Source organism: Gymnogyps californianus, chromosome 21 (genome assembly GCF_018139145.2).
Source record: "Gymnogyps californianus isolate 813 chromosome 21, ASM1813914v2, whole genome shotgun sequence".
NCBI classification, from domain to species: Eukaryota; Metazoa; Chordata; class Aves; order Accipitriformes; family Cathartidae; genus Gymnogyps; species Gymnogyps californianus.
In genome coordinates this window covers 1,760,509-1,773,216 of record NC_059491.1, presented here as the reverse complement: position 1 = coordinate 1,773,216, position 12,708 = coordinate 1,760,509, and the positions used below count along the sequence as shown (strand labels likewise).

The 12,708-nt window shown below is 40.0% G+C and overlaps 1 protein-coding gene across 1 annotated transcript in view; it reads right to left on the bottom strand.

Annotated features, from left to right (window-relative positions):
• Nucleotides 1-12,708, bottom strand: part of MMEL1 (membrane metalloendopeptidase like 1) — a 30,996-nt gene that overhangs the window by 9,986 nt on the left and 8,302 nt on the right. The window contains exons 3-16 of the mRNA XM_050909594.1: nucleotides 12,257-12,316; nucleotides 11,240-11,401; nucleotides 10,741-10,821; nucleotides 10,150-10,245; nucleotides 9,414-9,532; nucleotides 8,650-8,715; nucleotides 6,209-6,343; nucleotides 5,505-5,594; nucleotides 5,102-5,238; nucleotides 4,511-4,604; nucleotides 4,145-4,273; nucleotides 3,763-3,861; nucleotides 3,013-3,096; nucleotides 2,630-2,733 (exon numbers count right to left, since the gene is read on the bottom strand). Coding sequence (XP_050765551.1) covers nucleotides 2,630-2,733; nucleotides 3,013-3,096; nucleotides 3,763-3,861; nucleotides 4,145-4,273; nucleotides 4,511-4,604; nucleotides 5,102-5,238; nucleotides 5,505-5,594; nucleotides 6,209-6,343; nucleotides 8,650-8,715; nucleotides 9,414-9,532; nucleotides 10,150-10,245; nucleotides 10,741-10,821; nucleotides 11,240-11,401; nucleotides 12,257-12,316 — 1,456 coding nt within the window. The remainder of the gene's footprint in view (nucleotides 1-2,629; nucleotides 2,734-3,012; nucleotides 3,097-3,762; nucleotides 3,862-4,144; nucleotides 4,274-4,510; nucleotides 4,605-5,101; nucleotides 5,239-5,504; nucleotides 5,595-6,208; nucleotides 6,344-8,649; nucleotides 8,716-9,413; nucleotides 9,533-10,149; nucleotides 10,246-10,740; nucleotides 10,822-11,239; nucleotides 11,402-12,256; nucleotides 12,317-12,708) is intronic.

The window sequence follows — 12,708 nt, the reverse complement described above, 5'->3', positions numbered from 1 at the left end:
GAAAAATTCTATATCTGACTGTGACTATTCAGTTTTAAATGTCTGCATTTGGAGTCCAGTATTTCATAGATGATGAGTGTTAACTTTGAGAAGCAATTTTTAAGTAGGCTACTTTTGGAAACTCTCTCCAATACCTTGATAACTTTTTATTCTTTGTATTTTTCTTTCTCCTCCCTTCTCTTCTACCTCTGACATACACTTCTAGACAGCCTGCTCTAATGAACCATGCAATAACAGTCTGAAGCCATGAACTCATGATAAGTATTCAGCAGCATCAGCCTAAGACATTCTTCTTCCCGCATCTCTTCTCCTTATGGTATCTTGTGATGCCCTAGGTGCTGTATCTGCTATTATTTTGACATAACTACTTGTGGGCTGCTGTGGAATGGAATCAAATTTCCTGCTTAAGAAATACAGCACATGTCTGTATCTTTCAGTTTTTGAAAAGCTGGTTATTCTGGACTAACAGAATAGAGAGGAGTGCTCATCACAGCCTGGGAACAGGTACAAGTGGTAGAAGTGAGTTGTGCTGATATTGCCACTAACCTGTGTGTAACACATGCATAGAGAGGGAGTAGGAATCTGTTCCTGAATTCAAGGGGGTACTTGAGAATTTTTCAAAACAGTTTTGCTCTGAAGGCCAGTCTGTTGTGAAACCACATTCTTGGTCCATAAACTTCTCCTTGGCATGCCTGACACGAAATGTTTGTAGCTGGCCAGGTAGCTTGTAACAACTGACACCCCACCCTGCCACGCACACCTCCCCCACCCCCCCCACCCCAACCCCCCCAAGAAGGCTATGATTATGAACAATGGCTAATTTTCTTAATTGCAATGATTAGCTAATAATATCAGCAATATTAGTTATATACTCTCCTTCAGTTTAATTAAACAGTGATCTGGAGAGATAAGTGGTTTTATGTCTCCTTGGGGAAACCCTTCAAGCCGCTGGAGAGACATCGCTAGAAAGATGTAGTTCACTACATGGAAAAAGTGCAAGTTATTGGTATTTCATATATTGTCAAACTGCCAGGCAAAGAAGGCCTAATTCATAAATCCATGAAAAGGTTCCCACAAATATGCTTTAAACCACGCCTAGAATGAGCAGAGGTATTGGGAATTTTGGCTAGAGTGCTACCATCTGTCTCTGTAGACAGCCTGTAAAAGGCAGCAGTGACCTGTAACACAGGTTGTGGATTAAGAACACCAATGCTGTGCAAGAATTTTTGCTATGAAGAGCACCGTGACTGATTCCTCAAGAAATGAGGAAGCAGAAAAAATGCTGTTATTTAGGTGACTAATCAGAAAACTCCCTTGGTGAATTATTCATCAGTAACTCACTGGAGGTTTCTAAGCGTCTGCATTGTGTGCTCGCATTTTGAGTTAAAACCACCTCGCAGGAAGAGGGATAGAAAAAATGAATAGGCTTTGCAACAATTAACTTGACTAATGCTTCCTCTGGAGAGTTTTTGTTTGCTTGCTTATGAATAACTCTGTGTTATTTTATGTTTTGTGAAGCGGTGTTTGAAATTCTTGTTGGAATCTACTTTCCTTTGTCGCAAGACATTCTCTTCCAGCATCACACAGGCTGGAAGCCTACTAGTGAACAACACATCAAGTTGGCATTAGCTTCCTTACTTCTGCCTTCCATCACAGTGTATCTGTCACTAACGTATTCAGCAGTAGCTTTGCCAGATAGCCATGTTGGAGGTGTCTGGCTCAGGAAGCTAACTGGACTATTAAAAGTTCAGATTGGCTAGCTCATAGCTCTGGGAATCAGGTCATATTCCAAGGTGTTTGTTGCTGAACATGCAAGCCAGGGCTTCTGGGATGTATCCATGTCATGGACTTGGCACGAACTCAACTGCGCTTGAAGGACTGGAGGGGTCGTCCTGGTGATGTTGTGTAGTAATGCTTCTTACTGGTTAGTGAGGCCAACTGCTCACCTTGGAGCTGTTGGTATCAATTTATGGACATGCCACTTTTATTTGGTTGTTTTAAGACCGGCGCTAGCTGAGGATTTGCCTAAGAGTGGAGAACTGTGAGGTAACAGCTAGGGCAATACAGGCTAAGACCTAAGACTTATGCGGGAAGCATTCATGGAGTCAAAGAAGGGCTCATGAGGCAGCCAAACCTGCACCTATGACAGGAAGTTCCTGAAAAACACACTTATACTTTACTAGGTGCAGTGTGAAGTAATCTGCTGGAAATGGACATAAATTAGGTCTGGTGCTCAACTGCCCCAAGTTTGGGCATATTTCCAACAGAATTCTGGCCAGAATGTTTTAAGCTTTTTTCCCCTGAGTATAAATTTTCAGAAGTTCCATGACACTGTTTATCGCATCTCCTCCTTGCTGAGTTGTCAGAAAGATCTGTCACTGCTTTTGTGTTAAGTAGTTTCAATGTAATATCTGAATGTGAAGCAGCTTGATGAAGGATTAGAGAGATTCCAAGAGAACTGGATGAATTCCTATCACAAGAGGCAATGAACTACTTGTTTAATTCCAGGAAATAACTTGTAACATCTCAGACATAAGCATTCTTGGCTGTCCACAGCATAGGACTTAAACACGATAACCATTATTTCAGAATTTAGATTGTGTCTGTAGCATGCGGTCTGGAAACTTACATATCTTGGTCAACTCTCTCGCGAAGTTTCTTCAGGCTCTTTTGGGCTCCGGCTCTCAGGTTTTCCAGAATGTTTTCGAAGTAATTGTGTTCACTGAAGTTTAACTAAAGAAACACATCCAATATATTAGTGAGCTGTGCAGAAAGCGGAATTCCTCATACCACTGAATGTATCTGCTAAAATATGTTTTGATTGCAAGGTATCACTTAACAGTTAGCTCTTTGCTTGCATTTATTTATTAAAATGTTCAACACAATCAGTTTTGTATGCTGTCCAGTCACTTGGAAATGACAGTTGCACAGGTATAAGTATTCCAAGTGGCAAGAAAATAAGTGTAGGCTTTTATATTGAGGTACTTATTGAGGTATGCAGAGCATACTTACATTGGCATATTCCTGATCTAGTTTTTCGTTCTGATCTTCCAAAATATAATCTGGGTAGCCAATTTGTTCTTTAATTGCCATTGCCTAGAAGAAAAGAGTTTAATGTTTCCTCTTAATTGTGCTTTTTGTTGGTGTGGTCTTTTTTGTTTTTAAAGTTTCAATACACATACTAGTTCGAATTCTGTATTGCTATTGTCCACCTGTTTGTGAGAAACTGGGTGCAAATATTTAAAGACCTTGTTCAAATGCACCCTATTGCTTAGTGAGACTTTTTTTTTTAATATGGAACATACAGTCTTCCTCTCATTTCAGGGTGTCCAGCCACTATGGTAGACTTGCAGACCCTACAGCACCATCCAACAGGGATTGGGCTTAACCCTCATTTAGTGCCTTTTTCCCCCCCCTTGCTATCGGAACAGTGCTGATGGTCCTAAAGTCGATGAAAAGTTTGAAAAGTTTTCTTTGGGGGATTGCATTGTATTCAGTTGTCACTCTAGTTGATGTGTTTGGTGCCATCTTCTCTCCTCATTTATAACATGGTTCACAAGACTCATTAAAGGAAATAAAAATGTATGTGAGCTAACAAAGGATTAAAAAGAAAAGGACAATGTAATAGGATAAGGGATAACAGGATAGTGAACATCAAAGTTTTTTTTTTTCCTCTCATTTGTAGAGGATCTGGGAATAGTGATGCTACAAAATTCCAAAGATTTCATACTCAGAATACTGAAGTTCCTTATTATCTCTGACCTTCTCACGAGCTTTCTCTTTGGATGCCTCATCCATCCACTGTAACTCATCTAAAGTCTCGATGAACACTTCACGAATCTTATCTATTAAATCTCGGACCTAGAAGAGAGTCAGTAAGAAATTAATCATTTACATGCTATTTTTCCCAGGCATGGCTAAGGAGGGGTGAAAAGCTTCCTACTGAAAGATGATGTCCCCAAATTCTATGCTCTAAAACATGGTACTCGGCATTTAAAAGAGCATCATAAATGAGTTCTTATGCCTTCTGACTCTTGGCTGATGGATATCTTTAACAGACAAAATAGGTTGGGAGATCAGATGGAGGGGAATAGGCACTGTAGACATTGTGGATGTACAATAGTATGAAGGGTAAACTACATACCATCCTCTTGCTCTCACCAGCAAATGTCTCCCTGACATACATTGCTCCCACTGCGTTCTCCATGTTGTTGTTGACGTAACTCACGCACTCCCTCCAGCGGGCTTCTTCCAGTGTTGTCCCATAAAGTGCCTGCAACACAAAACACCACAGGATTAATTCTGCCTACGCATCTCTGTTCTAAATCATTGCCTAAAGAGGAGGTTAATCTAAGACAAAGGTTTCTATTTTTGTGATTGATGTTCTTAAATTTGTTTGGGGATTACATGACATAATAATGTCATTGTGTTGACAAGGGCTTGATTTGGTGACTGCGGGACTCTCTTCCAGTACTATGCACTATGGTCTCTTTAGGAAGAGAGGAAATACCTTCCTGTAGCTGGCCCGAGCATCCTTGAAACGCCGACTCAAGCTGCTGACTCGATCAATCACAAATCGCCAAATGAGGTAGTTCTGGATGGTGCTGCGTGGGAAAGTAAAGCTGCGTTTAATCCCCTGTAAAAAGCAACGCTAGTGCAGACAGTCAGAGGGGGATCTTAATTTTGAATGGAGATAAGAAAGCAAATGATTGCCGCCAATCACCAGTTTCATAGCATCCACAGGTGACTGTTCTTATTTAACAGGCTGGCTAACTGTAGAGGCACCCAGACTGAGGACTATACTACCATGTCTGTTCAAGGATTAATTTTTTTTTTTTCCTTCTAGAGGGTAACAAGAGCTAAGCCTGTGATGTATTCTTTCCTTTCCATTTAACCTTTTCTAAGCATGTGAGCAGGTGAGACACCTAGTACCACAGTACTCTGGGACCCTAGGACCTCGGAAGACATTACCCATATTTTACAGTGAAGTGGTGTCACTTTTCTCAGAGAAGCTCTGGCAGAACTAGCAAGCAGGCCCAATAATTTACATTTCCACAATACTGCTGTGACTTTTGTCTTGGATATTCTCCAGTATCTTTACCTTGCTGAGTACTTTGAGAGAATTGCTTTCAGCTCTTGCAGATAGGGCATGCCGTATACAACAACCTCTTCTTCTGGGTCAACCTGAACGCTTACTGAAGACATGACACCTTGGATGAAGAAGGTCCAGTTAAACTCCTGGGCAGACAGAAAGACATATACCAATGCCAGGTGTTTAAGTGCCTTAGTAACTGTCTGGACTTTCTACAATCTATGGGATTGAATGTAGTTGTAGTGTTGTTCAGTAGAAAAATGCTTTTTAAGAGACTTTGAAGACAAGATTAAGAATGGGAATGATTTTATACCTCACTTTGTTGCATCACTGATAAATTCACAAAGCCATTTCCAATTGGCATGGTAATAAGAGGAGGCTGAAAGTATTAGACTGCTCATTAAACACTTACGTTCAATGCAAACTTTTCCTGTAGCTCTTTTAAGGTCATTTTGTTGTACAACAAGGTTACATCATGCCTTTCTTCTGCTGGGGTAGTTGCCTGAAGACATTCACAAGGTTATTACTAGCATCAACTGACACAAGTGTCAATGGCTGAAATTGCATACGTGCACATATACACACTCAAATAAGATGCAAGGAAAACAGTTTATTTTGGAAAAGAAAGCTCACTTGGTAGTGTCCAGTGCTGCTTTCTCAATTTCAGTACAGGAACTCAGGTCCCCCCAGTGCAATAATGTTTCAGTAATATGTTGAGCCACATGGTTCCCTCTATCCTCTTTAGAATGGAAGACTAAGCTCTTAGAGATTTTTCGGGTGCTGTAGACTTCTAAGGATGCAAGGGAGCTAGCCTTGGTGTTATCATAGTGTATGTTTAGCAGAAGGTAGATTATCCTGCTTTAGGAGACTTCCAAAAATAAATATGGCTAGGACGAGAGCAGAAACAGTAGCAGTGTATACAGTAGACATAATTATACACACAGAAGCTCTGATTTCTGGGCTGCTCACGGCACAACAAGTCCTCTTCCCCCTGCTTTCTTCTAGGCAACGGGTTTTCTGCTGTATTGAAAACTACTGCACAAAACAGCAAGAGACTCTCCCCCTCACCCCTTGCCCCCCGCAACATCCTGAAAAATTCTCAATTTCCGTACTCACATTTGCAATCTCTGTTTCAAGCTCCATAACCTTTGCCATTTCCTCTTGGACAAAGGAATCATCTTTAGACACATTCTTGTCTTCCCGGATCATTTTGGCAATGGTGATCATGAACTGCAGGTAAGCTTCTCTCACCTGTACACAAGAAACAGAACACGTGTGTAGCATTGTGAAGAAAAGGTTTGCTGTCTATCACTTCTCATTCAGCAAACCATTCTTTTTGCTGTTTTAGCTTTACAGTGTGCTGTGAAAAAGCTGGGCCCAGGGGTCACAGCCTCTGCCCTTGTCTCCAATGCAACCCTCCCCACTCCATTTTCTCATCTTCCCCCCCCATAACAGATACTACTGCAAAATCTAGGACCTCAGTTCATCCTTGAATACCTTACAGTGCAGTTGCCAGTCTCAAAATACATAGTGAAAGCAACACTTTCTGCTTCTCTCTGCAATCCAGCTCTCTGGCGTTGTGAGTCAGAGTTACTACTTGAACAAAGAGAAAGCTCTGTGCTTTGAGTTACACTATGGCAATAGTGATCCCTACGAGCCAAAATACCAGGGTAAACATGGAAGGCTTAAGTTCTCTGAAAGTAATACCATAAATCTTCTAAACTCTGTTTTTACTGTCTGAAAGAAAAGCTCTGTCTCAAATGGTTCCCAGTGATACCTGTGCTTTATTTCTAATAGGAGGGTATGGCTGTGATTTATGCCTCAGAATGGACCTTGAAAGGAGACTTGGCTGCTGAGGGAGTACTGACCTCTGATACAGGAAAGCTTAATACTACCTATTCTTCTTGCATACTTTTCTTCCTCCATAGACCTTGGAAACCAGATAAATACAGTGACCGTTGTGAAATTGAGTCTGGGCACTTAGATGATGATGACGATTTTGTGTTTTTAGGCTGAATGCTGAGGCCTTAATCAGGCCAGACTCCCACAGGCCTCAGTAGGAGTTTTGCCAAAAGATGCTGGACTAAGCACAGGGGGAGTTTGGGTCATCAGAGTTTGGTTCATTGTCTGTGGGAAGTGAGCTGTTAAATAGCAAATAAAAAGGGGCTGTGTCTCCTCCTTACTCATTAAGATTAAAAACACAGCCTTAGCCCGTCTTCTTTATAGCTTCAAATTAAAACTGTATTAAGCAGTACTGGTTTTCTTTTGCTAATTTAGGATCGTCTATGTACTGTACCTGATTTTCTACCTCCTACAAGTCAATCTAAGTCTGACTTTCATGCAACGATGCATAAATATCCTTCTTTTCTACTGTAACTGCCGCTATATAGGTGAAACTTGCAGAATAGAATCCTAGTTCCAGCAGCTATCTGCAGTTCCCAACATAACTACATGGAGATTGCTTTGTGTCATGAGACAGATTAACAGAAGTTGGCAGTTTATAAAGGTGTCCAGAAGGTGTGGAAACAATCTCATAAAAACTTCCCAGGACTATATTTTAGACTATATTATATATGAGAATATAGTCAAATACATTGAAGTAAGAAGAAAACTAGTCTCACTGATGTTTTCATCTGCCTTTACAACCACTAGACAAAAGAATCTACAATGCTGATTGTTGTCTCCCTGGATTCCCTTCCATTCGTGTTAGGAAAATTAGTTTGATGTTAGGCTGCAAATACTCTTTGTTAGTATGACATAATTGAGGAAAATAAAATGTACTAAAGCAGTATTTTCATCTTGGAAACTGATAAATTATGTGGCTAGGTTTGCAACAGCTTCCTATGTATTTACAGAAACCCTCACATTTTTGCTCTGAGCATTGGCAGAGAAAAGCAGCTAGAAAATAATCTCTCACAATTTTCATGTAATTTTGGGGGAAGGGGGGAGTAAGGGGCAGCAGATTCTTACTAGCTGAGTGTCTGTTCCATTAATATAGCTTTTGCTGCTCCAGGTAAAACACTCTATTTTTTAACTTTTTTCCCCTGAATGAACACATGAAAAATTCTGAAGGTTTTGGTGTTCAACAAAACATATTTTCGGGGTGTTGTATGTTCAAATATGATCCAGTATGACAATTCTTCCCCCATATCTATAATCCATCTTTCCAGTACCTTGTAAAATAGTAGCCAGAACCAGTGGCTTTACAAGAAGATATAAGCGAAGTCAAGATAACCTGCACTGAAAATGTGAACCTATCCTTCAAAAGTAGAGACCGTTTTAAGCTATAAGACATGATGATTTTATTTTCCCATAACCTTCTCATCTGTATGAACTGGCCAATTCTGGGGAGCCTTAATACTTATACAGTTGTTCAGTCCTTTTGTAAACTTTACAGAATTTTGGCATAATTAGGAAAAAATGTAGCAATGATTGTCACAGTCTAATTCTGATTGTTACATAACATGAAGATTGATATATTTAAGTTTTCAAACACAAGGATAAGTAATAAAGTTATTTTAGTAGCACATAGTAAACAAATTACAAGGAATACTTACTCTTTGATAGTTGCCCCCATTAAAGTAGTAATCCCTGGATGGCATTCCTAAACTTGGCTGGTCAATCTGAAGGAAATCATACATTTCTTTAGTTAGTGATGAACAGGAACTGGTGTTGTCCAAAGGTATCCTTGGAAGGCATCATGAAATGCTGCATGTGCCATCCTTTCAGTGTTGGAATGACACTAGAACACTCTTACCAAACAACCACAGAACTTTAGCTTTCTAGGAACTGGGGTGAGACGGAAGGTACAACTTTTGTCTCTGGATTTCTAGATAAGGACAGGATGGATACTGAGTGTGGGTTGTTAAGCAAAAATCTCTCAGTAACCATTGAGATCCAAGAATAAATTTAAGCAACTTAGAAAAGAAGTTGCTTGACTTGAGGGCTAGACTTCATGCATAAGCATACATGAACAAGCTCTGAAATATTATTTACATGCTTTAAAAACATAGTTTCCTGCTATATATTAAACCTCACCATCACTTTGCAAGTCACAAGAATTTACAACCCTTAAATGCTGTAAATCAGCACAGGTCCATCGATTTTTATTTCTTTTAACTGAAACAAAAATTATGCTACCATAAAATGTTTCCCAATATGACCGAGACAGATCTGCCACTTGGCGTACAGAACTGTTGCATACATTTTGCCAGTATTGTGCATACCTGCTGACTTATGGAAAGCTAATCTGTATGCAGTGTAAATAACTATCCATTATGATTCTGGCATATAAATAATTCCCTGCAATTTTTTTTCTTACATAAATGATGTGTCTGCTGGAATCCCGGTCATCATTCCATACAAACATGTCAATGAGGACACGTTTGTTAAATCTGGAGTTCATTACGGAGAGTTTTTCTTCCATGCTCCAACTTGGCTCTGGGACAGAAAAGGGAAAACATATATCATTTATCAATACGTACCAGGACTGATTAAGTTGTATAGTTTGCAAGCTTATTGCTGAAATTGTTTAGAACCAGACTGGACATGATGTGAGAATACTTGTACAGGACATTCCTGTAGTGGCTAGAAATTGCTAGACTGTTCTTGTAAAGTTTACAAGATGGCCTTATCTGTCTCGGTGATATAAAGTAATCAGTAAATGATTTATATATATGGAATTGCCTATGCGTAGTATAAATCACTATGACCTTGCCTAGTTAGGCAGTTATGCTCCAAACCCTAATTAATATGCAAGCATTAGAACACAGCTATATTGGTTATATTGCTTTTGTTTTCATTATTTATGTTGGTCCTTTAGGTTTCCTAACTGTCCTAAAATGTACACTGTTCACGAATGAGATCTTATAATATGGGTATTAAATTTATACGATCTTATTTATACAGATCATTGTGTGCTAAATATGTATGATACCCTGACTTTTGTGTATGAAGAAAAAGTTAAAACGGAGGATCTAATTCAATGACAGTAGTCTCCTTAGTGCAGCAAATAGTTCTGACTTAACACTACTGAACTCTTTCAGGCATAGCATTACCTTTGGTCTTGTTCCAGTCTGCAGAAGCCACTGGCCAATCTCCAACCATCGTTAAGGCCTCTAGCAGAGGCAATGAATCTCGTTGCTCTATAAGACCTGAGAGAGGAAAAATAAATACTATATTGTTTTCATAGGAAAAAAAAATGAAGAAAAATAGGTAATGGGCCTAAAAGTTTAAATCTGAAACTGAATTTGTCATAGCAGAAAATAAGAGATACGATGAAATCATCTGTCTCCTACATTAGTCTTCAGAAAAGTAATGAAAATACTTCTGTTGACTTCAGTACTGATTTTGACTGAATCGGAATTGGTTTGGAAAGGAGGAAAGGGGACACGTTTTTGCATTCAGAAGGCAAGGCTTTGCATTGATACCAGAGGTAGGTAACCAACATCTGTCCTTTCCATGTCCCAGAATGTGTACATTAACCCTTAATGATGTACCAAGGCATCTTCATTCATCTGAAGATTAGCTTTCCAGGCAAGGCCATGCAGATTAGATAGATATTGACTGGACTCTTGCTTAAAAGTACATTGGTACTTTTGTATCTTTGGTATTGAACAAGAGAATTAATGGAACAAGAAGAGACTCACTCTCATTCATGCATGACTTGTAAAGTATTTTAGCTTTCTGAAACGCTGCTCTGTCCCCTTGATCTGAAGTCTCCAGCACACCTGGGGAAGGAACCATTGCAGTGAGATTTTTGCCCTGGAAAGCTTTGATCTTTTCATAGAAATCACTGAGAATTCAGGGCTATGATAAATCCTTGTTATTGTAGGCTTCAATTACTGTGAAACTAGAGTGCTCTTTAAAGGAGCTATTAATGGAAAAAAAGTGTCAGGAAGAAGGACATGCATACAGCTTGTCCTGCTCCTTTTGAAGTTAGTACCAAGTCACCTATGGCTGATTTTTAGTGGGAACAGGATGTTCCCACAAAATGGGTGTAGTAAGAGATGTAGAGATTAAAGGACTAGAGAAAAAAATCACAATCAGTGCTTCTCTGGAAGTTTATTTCCCTGTATAATGTGCAGTAAATAACATCTGAAACTAAACACAAGTGCATAACCAAGGCTAGAGTAGCCTCATTCCTACCTTTTAGGATGATCTCCAGCTCGTCTCTCAGGATGTCAAAAATGCTGTATCTGGAGCTAGTTTCTGGGATAACGTGCCGGTTCAGCCAGCCCCCGCAGGCATACTGGTAGAAATCCTTGCAAGGGTCAGCTGTTGGGTCCATATTCTGAATTATTCTAGCAGCTAGGTATCAAAATTGGAGAGTTGAATTCCACAGTGCTGCCTAGTAATCTCTGGGACTACCAAAGACTGTCAAGAAGCTGCTTGGCAAGAAGGCACCTTGCTTATGCTGCTTATAGTGGATGAGACTCATTCTCATGTATTATGACTCAAAGGATCCTATTTTCTGCTTAAAAAATGCATGGAACGATCTGACAGCAGCCATTTGCACTGCAATTGTACTGCTTTACAGAGGGAGCCTCCGAATAGCAGAACAGTTCTCCCGCTGCACAGTGCCTTACAGGCATGAGCGTGCTGCCCAGTGCCCTGCCTCGGGCCCTAGCTTAGGTACCTGCCGAGGAAGTCAGTGTTTCCAGGGGGCAATTGGGAATATCTATGCTGGAGTCTTACCTCTCTTGAGGTGTACAAATAGATGCCAAAAATAAGAAGGTGAATAGCCCCATGTGTAGAATGCATTCTCTTTGAGAGAAAATTTGGTCTAAGGGGATTCTTATTATACTTCATAGATACAGACTGTGCTGGTCAAGCCACATCCTTGTGGCTCAGGCCAGAGCCAGAGAACTGTTGCCCACGCTGGCAATTTTCCTGTACTACTTCCTTACGAATGATATTCCTGGTGACAAAGAAAGTATACAATGGAGAAGTAAGAATAGGGGTTTTTGCTCAGTGTTTACACATGGAACTGCATTTGAGGACAGCTGTACTTGCTGCCTTTGACAGTATTAGCAATGTGTCTCTAGCCCAAGGGGAAATTTCATTCCTTTTCAACTTCTTCAGTCTTAAAGCTCGCACTATTGTTTATTCAGTAACACGTAAAACATCACCTCTGCAACAATCACTCATAGTAACAACCATTACCTGCTGTAACACATCCAGGTGTGGTACATGTGTTGCCTGAATTGGTGCCATAGTGAGTGCCTGCAGGGAGAGGAATAAGAAAGCAGATGGAATTAGTTGTTTTGGAAAGAAATTGCTACCAATGTCACTTGCCAGCAGCCCAACCTCAGTGACAGCTCTGTTTAGTTTTAGAGCAAGTGAGTGAATATTAGTGCCAGTAAGAGATACCAAATGACAACTGTGAAGAAATCTCTTATCCACAGATTTATGAGGAAAATTTATTGGAAGCAGTATTACAACAGTCTTGACAGTGAGTTTTAACTCTCCTGGAAGGAGAATAAGACCAGGTTTTTTTACCTGCCAACTGCCTCCACAGTCTTTCTGACACATACTGAAAGTATGAGATCCCTTTCCAGACAATCTACTAAGATGCTTTGAGCATCTGAGCTCTTTCATGATCTTCAAAGTCACCG